This window comes from Danio aesculapii, chromosome 4 (assembly GCF_903798145.1).
Source record: "Danio aesculapii chromosome 4, fDanAes4.1, whole genome shotgun sequence".
In the NCBI taxonomy this organism is placed as follows: domain Eukaryota; kingdom Metazoa; phylum Chordata; class Actinopteri; order Cypriniformes; family Danionidae; genus Danio; species Danio aesculapii.
This window is the reverse complement of record NC_079438.1, coordinates 54,675,656-54,693,504: the sequence shown is the minus strand read 5'-3', so window position 1 is coordinate 54,693,504 and position 17,849 is coordinate 54,675,656. Positions and strand designations below refer to the sequence as shown.

Here is a 17,849-nt window from a genome sequence, read left to right as displayed (position 1 = left end):
ATGAGAATCTCTGTTAAAGGTTTTGCCCAACCCTTCCCAATCATATTCTCTCTGGCGGCCCAAATTAAAGGACACAAAATGCCAACTTTGGCACGCCGGCCCTAGTTTGGGCATCTCCGGTCTAAATTGTTTATTTTATTTCTATATATTTTGTATTACTTAATATTTATATGTATGCATCTCATTAATAAGCTAACTTTTATTTATTTATTTATTTATTTATTTATTTATTTATTTATACAGTGGTGGAAATACAAATACATTTTTATTTGTCATTATTAAGGTATAAAATAATAATAATAACAATAATAAGCATAAACAATAGAGTCAACATAATAATAATAATAATAATATAACAATAATAATAAGTAACATAAACAATAGTCAACATAACAATAATAATAACAATAATAAGCATAAACAATAGAGTCAACATAATAATAATAATAATAATATAACAATAATAATAAGTAACATAAACAATAGGGTCAACATAACAATAATAATAACAATAATAAGCATAAACAATAGTCAACATAATAATAATAATAATAATAATAATAATAATAATAATAATAATAATATAACAATAATAATAAGAAACATAAACAATAGGGTCAACATAACAATAATAATAACAATAATAAGCATAAACAATAGAGTCAACATAATAATAATAATAATAATAATAATAATAATAATAATATAACAATAATAATAAGAAACATAAACAATAGGGTCAACATAACAATAATAATAACAATAATAAGCATAAACAATAGAGTCAACATAATAATAATAATAATAATAATAATAATAATAAGAAGAAGAAGAAGAAGAAGAAACATAAACAATAGGGTCAACATAATAAAAAAATAAACATAATAGGGTCAATATAATAATAATAATAATAATAATAATAATAATAATAACGATTATAGGGGTCAACATAATAATAATAATAATAATAATCAAACAATAGGGTTAACATAATAATAATAAACATAAACAGTAGGGTCAACACAATAATAATAATTATAATTATTATTTTATTGTTGTTGTTGTTGTTGTTGTTGTTATATTAATAAAAATAAATGAAATTATAAATGTAATATGTATTTATTAGCATTTGAATATTAACATTTTATTTAATGTTTGTTGTTTTATTGCAGTATTTATTAAATTTATGATGTGACATATTTTCTAGACTTTTGGCTTAGTGTATCTCCATAATGTTTTTTTATATTACCATATATTTACCATATTTCAGACTTTTACATGTTACATTTGGAAAATTTGTAATATGAATATGAATGTGTATATATGTATGTATGGTATGCATGTATTTATTATTAATATTTCTTCTTATTTTTATGTACTTTATTTTACAAAAAAGAAATTAATTTCCTTGTTTGTTTTTTATATGATATAATTGACTTTTATATACAAATGTGAGAGTGGTGTCAAACCAAAACAGTAACAATAGTACAGTAACAATAACAATATTATTATTGTCAAAACAAAACTGTATGTTTGACCATTTGAAATACCCTTTTCTTAGCAGACTCAGTGAATGTCATCAGCATCCCCCCCCCCCCCCCCCCACAGAACTACCCATTGATGTCTGTAACACTGGTCCTCATTACTGGCTCATAGAGTTACTCAAGTGTCTATTGATGCCAGAGTACAATTTTCAGCAGTACCTCAAGGGTCTGAGCCACAATCTAATGGCAAACAAGATGTTTCAGCGATATTTACCACTGATTTCTCACGCTGTTTAGTTTTTATGTCTTTCATTTGATACCATCCATCATATCAGTCTATACTCAGGAAGAAAGTCCTTTTTGCTGCTCTATTCAGTGTTTCCTCGTGCTCCTGATCCCAGTGACTCATCGTGGCCATTAACAAACAGGAATTAATTGTGTGTGGGAATGCTATTGAAAGTGAGCTCTTTTGTAGAGACAGAGAGTGGCCATTGTTCGGTGCTGAATATTAAAGAGAAAGAAGAGAACAAACATTTGCGCTTTCCGATAAACCCTGAACCATTTAAACGGGTTCTTTTATGCCTTTCACAAGACGTAATATAAGTCTCAGGTGTCCCCAGAATGTGTTCAGCTCAAAATACTACACAGATTATTTTTAATACTGTTATATAAATAGGGAGTGGATGCAATAACACAATTATTTTTGTGTGTCTCTTTAAATGCAAATGAGCTGCTGATCCCCGCCCCCCTTTCCAGAAGAGGGTGGAGATTTTAACAGCTTGTGCCTTGATTACTTTAGCATCAACAAACAAATCATCTGCATGTGCTTTAATCTCGTTAATTAGATGAAAGTATTAAACTTGAATCTCTTTCTCACGTCAAGGTTATGTCAAAACACACAAGTTTTAGGAATGTTGATTATATTTTAGACCAGTATATTAGACCTGTAAAATAATGTTTCTTATGCTCCATTCACATGAGGTGTCAGCGTCAATGCTTCCCGGTCACTTTGAATGGGTAACGCCAAGCGCTGCCGAACTGAATTGTGGATCCGTCGGCACCACTTCAATGGCGTTGCTCGCTGCAGAAGTTGGGGCTGTTTCTCAATATGCGTTCTTGTCTATACTTGAGTTCTTGTGTCCTTGTGGAACATCATCGACCATCACCGAAGTACTGTTCCAATTCAAAGTTCACATCTTGCCAAGCACAGATAAAATATCTGAATGTGTACTACTTACTCTGCCCCTTTTGTCAAGCATGCATCAAGATGTGACTTGTGCGCACTTGTGAAGCACAGGTATCGCAAAATCCATTGCATCCCAACCAGCGAAAGCCAATGGCGGAGGAGAAAACCTGCACAAGATACTCATTTGCTGTCACAAAATAAAGTTTTAAGGGATTTTCAGGCGAGAATGTAGTTGTTTTAAACTCGAATCGGCAGTTTATTCACAAAGATAGTGATTCTTTGACGACGTGCTTCAGCTTATGCGGACTCTGAGCCCCAGACTGTCAGCAGGAGCTCTGGAACACCTCCCCTGCCAAGAGCAGCTTTAATCGACCAGTCCATTAAGAAAGTACTGCTGAATCTCATCTCTCCATTGTAGTTATAACATATTTAATACATCTTGTGCATTCACCTACAGCACCTTGTGTTGTACGCTGTTTGTCTTTGTTTACCAAATTACTTAACGTTATCTTTATTTCTTTTTGTTTCCGTCTTGTACTTTACAAGACGTAAACAAAAAGAAATAAAGATATCGTTAAGCAATACTTGTATAATGTCCATTGTAGTTTAATAAATCTGATAATCAAAGACACAAGTCTGTGTAAAACAACATATTTTACTTCTTTTATAGTGATTTATATTTACATTTTGATTTAAACATATTGATTTATAGTATTAATATAATATTAATTATAAGGCCGTGCTTTATATAATTCATTTTATTGTTAATGTATAGGGAAACCGATGAATTCATGGTGAGGTAAGTGACATTATAAAGTACACTGCCGTTCCCATTTGAAGAAGTACCCGACTTGTGGCCTCACGTCCTCGGGAGTTCGCTCTTTCAAGTCTGAACTTTGCGTACTTGGAATTGAGAAACAGCCTGGGTATTTCTCAACTTTTCAAGTGCCAACGGAAGCGTCAGCCAATCAGATTGCTTTATGCAAATACCCCAGATCAGACAGTAGCCGATTGCGGAGTAATTTTATTGGCTGACGCTGCTGTGATGATTGTGCCAGTCCCAACTTCAGTCACGCCCTCCGTCAAGCATTGACGCTGAAGCCACATGTAAATCGGGCATAGGAAGGCAACACATTAATAATGCAACTCAACCAGGCCCATCTCATTGGGCAGGAATTATTAAAATTCAGTATATTATAAAGTGTTTGTCCTCAATTTAAAACATTCACAGGTCTACAACAGAGGTGTTTGAGTTCATTCAGAAATGGTGCTTGCTTATATAGAAAATGGTAAATTTGCAGATCTTTTACAGTAAAGGAAGCTCTAACATAAAAGCATAACAGGACTCATTTCAAGGATTGCACTTTTACCCTTCATAATACATAACCCGCCTGTAAGAGGGTATGTGAAGTGTTTACAAGGATAGTTGTGTGTTCTTCTGTGCTCCACATTTGTACACTTTGAAGTGCAGATTCTGTCATCAGGATCTGTGTTTTTGATTGTCTGTGGTGTGCGATTATGGGTCAGCTTTGGGCTGTTGGATTTATTCCCTGTCTGTTGCTAAGGAACTGAGATGTGGCATAAGTTGCAGTCATGCTTCTGAGTTTCAGCACCTATTAGCGATCAAAGTGATTCCAGTAATCCGCAGTGTTTTAATAGTTTAATAAGTGCACCCCAGGGACCGGCACACCAAATCATCAAATTAGCATTCCATAAAGACCCAAGTCAGGACCCCGTAAAAGCATGATAAATGACTTTAAAATGCTGCAGCTCGTGAGGATCACAGCTGTGAACCTCATTACTTACTCTATCACATGTCCAAATATTCATTAATAACTGAACAATCCTTTGCTCTGCTGGCATGAAAACAAGAAAACACGATGATTAATAGCGCATCTGTGCATTATTTGTGCTCGCAGAAATTTAGATCTGCAAGTTTAAGATGAACTTTAAATGCTGGCTTAGATGGAAGTTTGCAATAGTTTGAAGAATTGTTGGAAGTTAGGAGAGTTGAAATGTTGCAGATCCCCCATCGATTCTTCTTGCAGTGCTATAGTGGCAATGCTACCCTCAGAAATAATGCTACAAGAGATGTCACTGGGGTATCTTTTCAAAAGCTACACATTTGTAACTTAAACGGACCTTATTAATACCTCAAGGGTACATAAAATGTACAAAAAGTGTAATATATAGCTTTAAGGTACCAACATGGACCATTTAAATACAAACGGGTACTTTTTGTATCTGCATAATCACCCCAGTGACAGCTCTTGTACCCTTATTTCTAAGAGTGTAGAAATTCTGGGCCCCATGTACAGGTTTGCACACAGGCTAGTGCCCTCTTTATAAAGATCAGCTACCAGAGCTGGGGTCCCCCTCAGTAAAAATAGAGTTCTGGGTGTCTGTTCCCCCCTTGCTAAAGACAGAATCTCCTCCCAGATTTCACTATGGGCCCCTCCTATTCTCCAAGCCCAATGTACTCTTTACTCCTTTCCCCTACATTTTACACTCCTGCAGCTGTGAGTGGGATTTGAACTGGTGTGGATAACAGGGGTGGAAGACTCGTTTAACAAGGATGCTGTAGACCAGTGGTTTTAAATTCCGATCCTTGGGACACCCAGCCCATCCCCCCGCCTCCCCTGCCCACCTCCTGCCCATTTTGTAGGTTTCTCCTATTTGAAACACAATGATCAGCTCATGGATCTCTCTGTTAAGAAGCTGTTGATCTGAATCATTAGTGTAATCATTAGTGTAAACGGGGCCTAAGGAAGACAAAATGTGCAGGGCAGGGGATCCTGAGGACTGGAATTGTAAACCACCGCAATAGACTGCAGCTTTAGCATCAGTTATTAGCATCATTCTTGGGGCCAAGGGGAATGACCTTAACCCTCATAGCCTTAATATGTTGGCCTCTAGTGTTCTGAGGAGCTGCTAATATAACCTCTTTGCTTGTACTCCACTCCATGCAGGATTCAAATGGTCTTATTAGGCATTGGAGGCAGGAGAACTGAAAAGTACTGCTGCCTCGAGCATCTGCCATCGTTTGTGGTCTTTTACCCAGGTTTTACCCAGAAACCGTAACAGTGTTACATTTATATAGCACTTTTCTGTGTACTCAAAGCACTTTGCAGACTTGAGGGGAGATCTTCTAAACCATCTCCAGTATGCAGCATCCACCTGGATGATGTGGTGGCAGCACACCACACACCAGCTTGTTGGTGGAGAGGAGACTGAGTGAAGCCTATTAGATGAAATGGGTGTGGTTAGGAGAACATGATAGACAAAGGCCACTGGGCAAGTTTGGCAAGGATGCTGAGGACACATCCCTACTATTTTGTTGAAGTATATCCTGGGATTTTTAATGACCACAGGACCTCAGTTTTAATGTTTCATCTGAAGGACAGTGCTCACTGACAGTATAGTGTTCCTGTCACTATACTGGGGCACTAGGACCCACACATACCACAGAGTGAGCACCACCTGCTGACCTCACTTCCACCTCTTCGAGCAGCAACCTTGTTTTCCCATGTCATCTCCCATATAGATACTAACCAGGCACAACCCTTCTTCCTCAGTGGGCAACCATGTGAGAGATGTAAAAAGCTAGCTGTCAATAACAAGCCTCCATCACCCTCATCCCATAAACCTCACTCCCATCCATGTCGTGTCATCAATGTTCACTGTACACTGATCTCAAGGGGATTCAAACTGTTATTGCCAGCATGGGAGCCACGTACGCTAACAACGACAATAAAGACCATGGCCTCTAGTTTCATCCGGTTATACGCCTCTTGGGGCCAGAGGAGTGAGGACTACATGGACAGCTCTTACTAGCTGGCTCCTATTACATTTGTCCAAATAAACTTCACTCCTGTCTGGGTCATTTTACCACTGTAACCACTCCGGTTCTACTCGCTCCATTTCAAGTGGTAATTGAACTACCATTACAGGAGGTGGGCACACTAACAACAAAGCAGCCTCTTCATCCTCTACAAGTGTCAGTCACTAGTGTGTCTCTTGGGGCCATGGCCTTAAGATTTACCCACAAAGATTTTTACTAGATAGACATCATTACATTCACTCCCCTAAAACACACTGCCCTCTGGGTCATGGCACCAGTGTAACCAATCTTGTTCAGAGTGGCCAACTCTGGTTGGGATTCAATCCAGCATGGGAGATGGTTTTGTTAACAAGGGCACTACACACTGTTGCCCTCTAGAATCAGTTGCTAGTATGGCTCTTGTGATCTTAGAAGTGAGGTTTACCTGCATCCCCTTAAACTTAACTTTCTTTCAGCTTACTTCACCAGTAAAACCACTCCATTTCTACCAGTCCATTTCTAAGTGGGATTAGAACCAGCATCGCCAATGTGGGAGACCAGCAAACTAACAAGAACCTAGTGTCTAAAAGTATAAATAGTGTGTCTCTTGGGGCCAGGGACATAAGATTTACCACATACTGTATAACCTCCATTACACTCAGGCAACCAAACCACACTTCTATCCTGGTCATGGCACCAGTGTAATCCATCTGGTTCTTCTCCAATGCAGGATTTGAACTGGCATTGGTAGCATGGAAGTGCTCATGGAAACATTGACGCTAATTACCACTCACTTTAGTCTCATGTGCAGTTTAGAGATAGTGAAATAAGATGTTCCCACACAACTCTTTCTAGCTCAACTGTGTTTCGATAAGAAGGGTATGATCCTTAAAAAATCCCTTATTTTATTACTTATTATAAAAATTATTATTCTAAAATAACGTACATTCTGAGCAGGGCCTAACATTTCCCAACAGTATCTGGACGCAGCCCTTGTGATGCAAGATGGGACTGCATATCTCAGTGATGCAATGTCAGACACACTGCACTCAATGAAGCTAGTGACGTCACTGTGAGGGGTAGGGTTAAGGGTGGGGTTGGGTGAGGGCATTAAAAAGCATTGGATGCAGCTCAGATTGCACTGCACCAAGTCTGCATCCAGACATCCCTCGCATATCCTGGGGATGTGTGGTGCTGGGAGGTTGCTAAGTTGTTGCTATGGCATGGCTGTGTGGTTGTGAGACTGAGGGATGATTAAGCCAGTATAATTGTATTGTATTGCACTGCTTGTCACCCCCACTCCCTCCCTTTTTTTCTGTTATTTTTCTCCTTACCAAAAGCTGCTCTCTGGAATCCTTAGGCAGGGGCAACACTGGAGCTTTTTTGTGTGTGTTTTGCTTTTTTGTGTGATTAGAAGTCACACACTGCGGTCCTCTTTTCAGCATGCATGCATGTGTGATGTGTTTTGATTTTTCATCCCTTTGAGGGGCACAGAGAGACAGTGGTCTATGTTGTCCTGGCATTGCGCTTTAGATGAAAAGCCCCCAGTAGTGTTCCTCTGGGCCCCTCTGTCTTTTGGACCAGAGGAGCCCTGATGTCACATTTCAGAGACTTATTTCAATGCCATGTTGTGCTGTGAGGGATGAAGTGAGCTTCGTGGATGGATTTTATCATACCCCAGGGATGCTCATCAACACACTGTTCCTGTAGAATAAACCTTCACAGGACTCAAAGAGCGCAGAAATAGTGCTATTTGTCCTGTGCTTCCTTTTTTGTGCTTTTGCATTGATCTTAAATTTATGATATGTCTCTGGGTATTGCAGAAACAGTCACCTAGTAGTGTTTGTTAAATACCACAATCATTTAAATGACATAACATGACTTGACATTAAAATAAAAAACCTTGGTATGTTAATTCTCAGCATTATTCAAACCATAAAACTTTCTGATGCACTCTGAAAAACCACTTAGCCGCCAAATAAAAATACATAATTACCCAGCAATGTCCTACATTAACCAACACATCTACAGCAGCTATCTCTCTGCAACTCTCACATGGTCGCCCACTAAAACTAAGCAGGGCTGTGCCCGGTCAGTACCTGGATGGGACACCACATGGGAAAGCTAGGTTGCTGCCGGTAGTGAGACCTACCAGCGGTCCTTCGAAAAAGAGTAGGGGTTTGCCCACTGGCCTCTGTCCATCATGAGGAGATTCCTCCCAAAAATGTGTAAAGTGCTTTGAGTGTCCAGAAAAGCACTATATAAATGTAAGGAATTATTATTATTATTATTAAAGCCACAAAACAATTGCAAGAAAGCACACTAGCAATGCCTAAGCAACTACCATAGTACTCTGCTAGTGCTAACTCACTAGTAATACCTTAACCACCACCAGTACATCTTAGTAACCATCCAGCAGCTTGCTAAAATATCATAGCAACAAGTTTTCACTGGAAAAACTCCACTCTGTACCAGTAGAATATATTAGAATATATTTCTCTGGTTGCATAATGGAGATATTGAACACCCAGCAGATAATATGCTTGGGGATTTGCATTAGCACCCCCTGCAGTGGTCGGCATTGATTTGCAGAGCATGGCAGGGTGCCAGGAATATTGAAGCTGGAGCGCTCAGCTGGTTGTCGATACTGTTGGTATCAGCCTCCACATCCGACTGTAGACAAATCATGGGTTTGATCCAGCCAGTGCAACCACACACATTAATGAGCTGTTCTTGCTCCCATAGTGCAGAATGATGCTTATCTAGAGTAATCCAATCCTCATGTGTGAAAGGAGGACCTGTGGGATTGTCATTATGCCCTTAAAGGAACAATCCACTTTTTTTGGAAATAGGCTCAATTTACAAATAGTTGACTTTGTTAAAGAGTTGAATTTTAATATTTTGGAATCCACTCAGCCGATCTTTGGGTTGGTCGGGAGCACTTTAAGCTTAGCTTAGCATAGATCATTGAATCAGATCAGATCATTTGCATCTCGCTCAAAAATGACCAAACAGATTCAATAAGTTTCCTATTTAAAGCATGACTCTTAGTCATGAGTGACTTTGACTCTAGTCTTTGACTTCTAAACTCTAGTGACTCTAGTTACATTGTCTACTAAGACCTGACAGAAAAAGAAAAGTTGCTATATTCTTTGCCGATTTAGCTAGTAGTGATATTACGCAACACCTGAAAATAGTCTCCAATTAGGTAACTAGGTGCTTCTGCAGCCATGGTACATACACAAAGTACTTTGATTGTAGTAAAGTTCGTTCTTGTTGTGGGAAGAAGAATACAGGGTTGGCAATATAAGGTAAACAATAGTTTTATTTTTCTCAAAATAATGAGTATGATAGAACTGCACGCTCAGTGTGTGTATGTGGTCACTTTCCTTCTTCGTCTGGTTTTTCCGTCCCCTTAAGAAGGTGTCTCTCTGGCCCAATCACTAGAGAAAGCAGGTGTTATTTATTATTTCCGATTGGACCACTGACCAGCCGCCAATGTCTCAACCTGCAAGACCTGCCCCCCACCCCCTTCCCTTCTTGAGTGTTCGACTATGCTCTACCCATGACATTAGATTATTACGCCTAAATGAGAGTATAGTTCCTAGCTATATCAACCTAGAAAATGGCAACTTTTCATTTTCTGTTGGTCTTCATGGTGTAACTACAGAAGAGTCAAGCTTTACATTGTCAAAACTCTTTGGTCATTTTTGAGTGATATGCTATTGGTCTTATTCAATTCAATCATCTATTCCAGAGGGTGCCCAAACTTGGTCTTGGAGGGCCGGTGTCCTGCATATTTTAATTCCAACCCAATTAGACACACCTGAACCAGCTTATCAAGCTCTTACTAGGTATACTAGAAACTTCCAGACAAGTGTATTGAAGGAAGTTGGAGCTAAACTATGCAGGACACTGGCCCTCCATGACTGAGTTTGGGAATCCCTGATCTATTCTAAGTTAAGCTAAAAGTGCTCCAGACCTGGAGATTGGATGAATGAGTGAATAAAAATGGTAAAACTCAACTGTTTAACTCTGGGAGAGCTGTAAAATGAGCCGTAAAGTGGTGTGTTCCTTGAATGGCACCTTCATTTGTGATGCTCCTCAGTGTAAACTGATCTGCGTCTTTTACTAAACCAGATCATGGATTCTACATGCATCTTTAGTTTCTGTCAGATGCAATTGATTCAAAGTTGTCTGGGTGTTTGGAGTTAGTGGAACTAATCTGGATGTGGCGATTGGCTGAAATCTCAGCACACCCTCTTCCTCTTTGCTTTTTTACGACCGACAAAATCCCCAGTGCCGTGTTGCCTCGCCGTGACCCTTAACTCTCTCCGTCTTTCACAGAGTCTCTCTTTTTGGTGGCTTTTGTCCACCTCTCAGTGTATTCTTGTCACCAAACGTTCCCCATTAACAAAAGATGAGAGCCGGATCTCCATCACAGGGTCACTGTTTTTCTTAAGAGCCCCAAATGGCAGAGCATTGAACACTAAGGCATGTCTACTGTTTACCAGTCGAAAACAACGCTGCATTGTTGACATTCGTCTCGGCTCGTTCGCAATCGAAAACAATCTTTTCACAATTGAAATGATTGCAGAGGTGCCCTCAGTGCCAGCACATTTGAGCCCACGGGAAGAGTATTTCCAGCACATCATCAACCGGTTTTGTGAGGCTAAACTGAGCGGTGTAGACATGTACAATGGGCTTCTCTGAATGCTGAAGGAGCTGTATCAAGCTCCCCCTTATAAAAGCCGTCCAGCAAGTGAAGTAGGTGCCCTGCATAAATTATGCAAATTCAGCAGAAAGGGTAACAACAGGGAGAGCAGAAACAGTCTGATTCTCGGAGGTTTAGTACAGGCACAAGATGTAAACGCATGCCTGATCGAGATGTGTCAGAATTGATGATTTTTGGTGATGCACAGTAGATACAAGACTGAAGCTCATGCAATTGTGTCAATTAAATATTAAATTAATTATTCAAATTAAATATGAATTTAGAATGATTCTGACATTCACTGTTGATATGTGTACAGTAGCTGAAATAATTGATAAGTTCATTTGTTCTGCAGCTGTTTCTCGAGCTCACAGCTAAAGCACAGCAACAATGTGAACACAAAAGAAGGTCTTTTGAAGAAAGCTGGAAACCTGTATTCATTGACTTTCCTGGTATTTGTTTTTCTCTCAAAATATATGTCGTGTTTAGCAGAAGGAGGAAGCTCATAAAGCTTTTAAACAAGTCTAGGATGAGTAAATGATGTCAGAATTTTCAGTTTTTCATAAACTCTGCCTTTTAGAACCACAGCCTAGTAGCCACATACCATAGCAACCCAAAAGGCCCATTGGTAACCATGTTGCATCAACCTAGTAACCACTATGTGTAACCCCACCGATCCTACACCAACCAACCTACTCCGAGCTGGGATCAAACCGGTGACTCTCGGCATGGGTGTCGGTTGCTCTAACAAGGAGGCTAAAGACCATGGCCTCCAGCATCTGTCGCTAGAGCACCTTTAGATGTCAGAGAACTGAGGTTTACATGCACAGCACTTCACTAGCTGGCCTCTGTTACCCTCACCCCCCTAAACCTCACTCCCATCCGGGTCACGTCACCAATGTAACCCCACCGGTCCTACAACACCCAATTCGCTCCAAGCTGGGATCAAACCGGCGACTCTCCATTTGGGAGTGAGTTACTGTAACAAGGAGGCTAAAGACCATGGCCTCTAGTGTCTGTTGCTAGAGCACCTTTTAGAGGTCAGAGAAGTGAGGTTTACCTACATAGCATTTCACTAGCTGGCCTCCGTTACAAATGCAATGCCTTAACAACCACCATCACACCATAATAACCCCAAAACACTTTACAAACTAACACAAAGCACCAAAGTAACCACCTAGCAAGCAACCACCATTACATCCTTATAACAAACTTGTAATCACCATGATTAAGGTTAGTAAACACCTAGCAACCACAAGGCACCCTAATAATCTATAAATGCCCTAGCTACTACCAAAGCACCTAAAACACATTGGTACAGTATGGTACGGTACAGTTTGGTACATTTCTATGGCCAAAATAAAGGAAGCACCTTTACACAGTGTTGACATGAAGACATTACACCGTAAAAATAAATATACACATAATAACGAGCCATGGTCGACCCGAGCTCAAACAAACCTTGTCGTTGTCTTGATGAACAGCCACAAAGCCAAGAAGAGCAGAATCTACCCTGTGCCCTGTAGTTTTTTTTTTACCAGGCTGTCTAAAGCTCGTCTATATCTGAAATAACGAACTTCTTGAGCTGATGATAATAACGTGTGCGTGATTATTGAAGTGCTTCTGACATCTGATCCTTTCAGAAATGGACAAACACGAGAAAAAAACAAAGGAGACGCCAGAACAAACAAAGGAGCAAATGATTCTAGGCTACAGTATTTCACACTGTCACTGATCTGCAGTTATCATCAAATCTTGTTCATAGAAAGGTTCGTAATGAACATTTATACACAAGTATTTATGTGTATAAAGCCTCTGTTTTGTGAGAAGTGCTTCTCATAAGATATGTGAACAGTTTTACTTTGACATTTCTTCAAGCAAGGATGACATTGGCTGAAACTTTTTTCGTACAGCACCATTGGTACCCTTTTGGCAGTGGAAACGCAAGCCTGATAAAAGAGACCCGTACCAAATCGTACCGTACTGTACCACTCAGTGGAAACGGACCATTAGCATCTAATAACTTCTTGGTAATCACAAAGCTTCCTAATAACCATCTAGCAAACTCAACACCCAACACCATCTGTAGTTACACTTAGCAACTCCTTAGAAAACCCATAGTAGCACAACTTATAATATCATTCACTTACATACAGTGCTTAGCATATATAAGTACACCCTTCACAAATCTATATATTTTAAATTAATATTTACTATTAGATGCTATACAATATTGTATTTGTGAATGTACATTAGTGAATCTACACTAAGCCGAAGTAAAATGAATGAATGACTCTAATCAACATGCTGCTTTCAGTATGAAATCCCCCTCAGATCATCTATTTACTGCAGTACATGCACGCGTGAAAAAGCAAAGACACGTGTTGTTGCAAGTTGTTCACATCTAAAGCTTCCCAGGATGTTATAAAAGGTGACCTTTACTTTTAACATCACGTCGCATGTCGCCAGCCTTGTCTCTTACCCGCGCACGTCCCGTTATTTCGACCGCGAGCCTATGATTGATTGTGCGCGAGACTGTGGGCGGCGCGTGAACGCAGCGTCTCTCCGGTCGCGCGCGCCGTGATCACACACTGAATGAAGCTCTAGCGTGGGAAAGACGAACGGGATACGAGAAGCACTGATATGGAGCCACTGTAACATCACTATTGCGTTATCAACAGATTGGCGTTCACTGTATACGCGCGTTACAGCCTGAAGAAGATGCGTCTGATCGCGGCCAAATCACATCTGTTCATCGCGCAGCTGTGGCTCATCTGGCACTCAGGTAATCCAGTGATGCACATGGATGCGCGAACTTGCATGCACGAGCTTGATTTCCACAGGTTGTTGCATTAATTATTAATGAATGCATTGTTTTTGATGGAAGTTTGGGTTACTGCGTTTTTATCCTTGGTGTTGTGCATGACCATTGAGTGAATGAAGCAAAGGATAATGACTAAGGATCTACATAAGGCATCAACTAAAATGTCATAAAACAACAGCTTATAAACCAAAAATATTTATAAAATAAAAAATTTAATGAAATAATAAAACACTATTTAAAGATCACAGTGCATCCCCCACATACTAATTAATTATCGTGTTAATTCTTTATATTTTGGCCTTTAATGCTTCAAATAATTGGGTTTTTACTGATTTTATATGCTTAAATTTAATTGGTTGTTTTAGAGATTTAAATAGATGACAGTGCAACTTTATTTTGCATTTTGCCATCTTACTTTTAGAAATGTGTTAAGAATCTGAAGTTTACACCTGCATTTAATATGCTTTAATGTCTATAATTTCATTGTAATGCATTAAATTTAATGCAAATGCTTACAGTGTAGCCCCCAAATGCTAACATTTTAAACCTTTATATTTTTGCCGTTTGTCCTTCAGACCATTGGGTTTGTATCTATTTTACAGCAATAAGCTTATATTTAAAATGATCATTGGTTGTTTTGGATATTTTAATAGATGACAATGCAACTTTATTTTACTTTTTGACATCTTACCTTCAGGAAGGTTTTAAAAAAAACTAGACACCTGCATTGCTTTGATGTCTATTTACGTTTAATTTAATGCAGATGCATGGATCACAGTGCAGCGCTCAAATACTAGTTAATTATCATCTTAAACTTTTAGATTTTTGCCATTTATCTTCCAAACTATTGGTTATTTTACAAATTTGACCACAATATGCTTATATTTAAAATGATCATTGGTTGTTTTGGATATTTTAATAGATGACAATGCAACTTTATTTTACTTTTTGACATCTTACTTTTAGAAAGGTTTAAAAAAAAAGTAGACACTTGCATTGCTCTAATGTCTTTTTACGTTTAATTTAATGCAGATGCTTGGATCACAGTGCAGCGCTCAAATACTAGTTAATTATCATCTTAAACTTTTAGATTTTTGCCATTTATCCTCCAAACCATTGGTTATTTTACAAATTTGACCACAATATGCTTAAATTTATAATGCTCATTGGTTGTTTTAGATATTTAAATATATGACAATGCAACTTTGTTTTGCTTTTTGACATCTTTCAGAAAAGTGCTAAAATCCTAGACACTTGCATTCATTATGCTTTAATGTCTATAAATTTATTGTAATATGTTTAATTTAATGCAGATGCATGGATCACAGTGCAGCCCTCAAATACTATCATTTTAAACCTTTACATTTTTTTGTCGTTTAGCCTTCAAACCATTGGGTTTTTAGTGATTTTACAGCAATACACTTGCATTTTAGAATGATCATTAGTTGTTTTTGATATTTAAATAGATGGCAGTGCAACTTTGTTTGGCTTTTTGATATCTTTCAGAGAGGTTTTAAAAAACTAACGTAGACACTTGCATTTAATAAGCTTTAATATCTATAAATTCATTGCAATACATTTAATTTAATGCATATGCATGGATCACAGTGCAGCCCAAAAAGCTTAAAGCTTAAATTTAGCAAATTTTCTTAAATTTAAAATGATCATTGGTCATTTTAGATATTTAAATAGATGACAATGCAGCTTTATTTGACTTTTTGACATCTTTCACAAAGGTTTTAAAAACCTAATGTAGACACTTGCATTTATTGTGTATAAATTAACTGTAATGCATTTAATTTAACACATATGCATTGTTTTTGACTCTTATATTAATGTAAGTGTAGATCGCGGTATTTCATCTCAATCTTAAAAGTATCAGCATTGAAATATATCAAGCTCTGAAGACACTTTAAAGCCTTTTGAGGAAATAAATTAAAGTTGTATGAAGTGTTACATTATACAGTTGACTTGAATCATTAAGCTGTTTAGTGGTTTGTTTCAGTCACAGGATATTGAGGATGACAGATTTCACATCAATGAATTAAAATCAGTGTGTTGGTTAATTGCAGGCTGTAAAATGCCTAAATGTTTATTTTATTTCTTTAGATTTTTTATTGGCTGCTCTGCATGATTCAGTTCAGTTTCACTCAAGGATGTTTCAGCCGGTTGCTCTTGGCACTCAATATATGATGCTCTTTTAATCCCTCTGTCTGTGTGCATCCTGCTGAATGAAATGTAATTTGACATGGCGTGGAAATCTAAAGCATTGAGTTTTTAACCGCATGTGTCTTCTTGAGCCATCTGCGTCTCTGCATGCTGGCACATCAGAGGTCATTTTCCCCTCAGAGTTGATCTCAGCTCTGTTCACAATACACCATTGTGCTGTTTATATCAGTGCGAAATGTTGTAATGCTGCCGATTTTTGCTCCGAAGCGTGGGCTATTTTGGTTTGGGGAGTCATATGGGCTTCTGTGCTGTAATTTCATGTGTGTTGGCAGTGATGGCAGGGGAAGCCCAGATTTCGTGCTGCTTTTGTTTCACTGTCGCTCATTCACCATTAATGCCAGCAGCAGGAAGAGAGAAAGAGACTGATTCTGCCCACAAAACACATTATGATGATGGATCGATTCACACCAGGGTCACCCTGCCGCGTACATAAACTAACCACAGCATCAGGAAAATGAGTTGAGTTTCTCTTGATCAAATGACTCAAAGCGAAAGATTGATTTTTATTGATTTACCACAACGATCCGAAGGTATTTCATTATCTGATGATATCTGACAGATAGAAACATTACTAATCAATTCTCATGCAACACACTGTAATAAGATTTCACATTAGCTTTAATGTGATATGTGCATCTACAATAGTCACAAAATCTGCAATGTCAAACCGGTATTATAATTGACTAGGGGCCACATTTCAATCATTGTGACGTTTAGCCATGAAGTTAGCAAAACTTTCAGCAGTTTTGTGTTTTTTTAGAGCCTGTGTGAGGATTTCAAGTCAGTTTAAATCAGGGGTGCCTAAACATTTTCGTATGAAGGGTCAAAAACCAAATATCCATGACAGCCGTGGGCCAAAGGTAAATATACCAAACTTTATTACAGTAAAATTAAATTAATATTTCATAATATTTCAAAACAAACAGAAAACATCACTTTAAATTGTATTAACTAATGCAGTATAACCTTTTAAATGATAACTTATTGCAATAAAAACATAAACAATCACATTTATAACACAGTGGAGTTCAATGCTGAATAATACGCTGGTCAGGCGGAATCAATTTTGCTCACCAAAGTCTCTGCATTGTCAGGTGACAGTATATAGATTTAAACTAAATCTGATTAATTTACACCATTTAATTAAAGCAATTAATTTCAGTCACCCTTTGTTTGTTTTAAGCTTTGTTTGTTTAATAAAAGCTTAAAACAAATAAAGGGTTACATTAAATTTGAATTGACGATCTCTATACCACCCCCTCATTCTCCCTCTTCTTAAATGGGATGGTAGGCCAACTCAAAGGTTACCATGGGCCAACTTTGGCCCACAGGCCTAGTTTGGGCATCTCTGGTTTAAAGCATGGGTGCCCAAACTTTTTCGTATATAGGGCCAAAAACCAAATATCATTGAGAGCCGTGGGCCAAAGGTAAATATACCAAACTATATTAAATTAAAGTTGCCATGGGTAATTTCCTAATTTATTTCATAATAATGCAAAATAAACAGAAAACATCACTTTAAATCATATTAACTGATTTATTGCAATAAAAACGTAAACAATCACATTGATAACACAGCGGAGTTCAGTGCT

The 17,849-nt window shown here is 38.2% G+C and overlaps 1 protein-coding gene across 1 annotated transcript in view; it reads left to right on the top strand.

Moving 5' to 3' along the window:
• The first annotated feature begins 13,804 nt into the window (after positions 1–13,804).
• The window catches only part of ptprz1b (protein tyrosine phosphatase receptor type Z1b), a 68,202-nt gene continuing 64,157 nt past the window's right edge, over positions 13,805–17,849 (top strand). The window contains 1 exon segment of the mRNA XM_056456132.1: positions 13,805–13,989. Coding sequence (XP_056312107.1) covers positions 13,926–13,989 — 64 coding nt within the window. The 5' untranslated portion in view covers positions 13,805–13,925.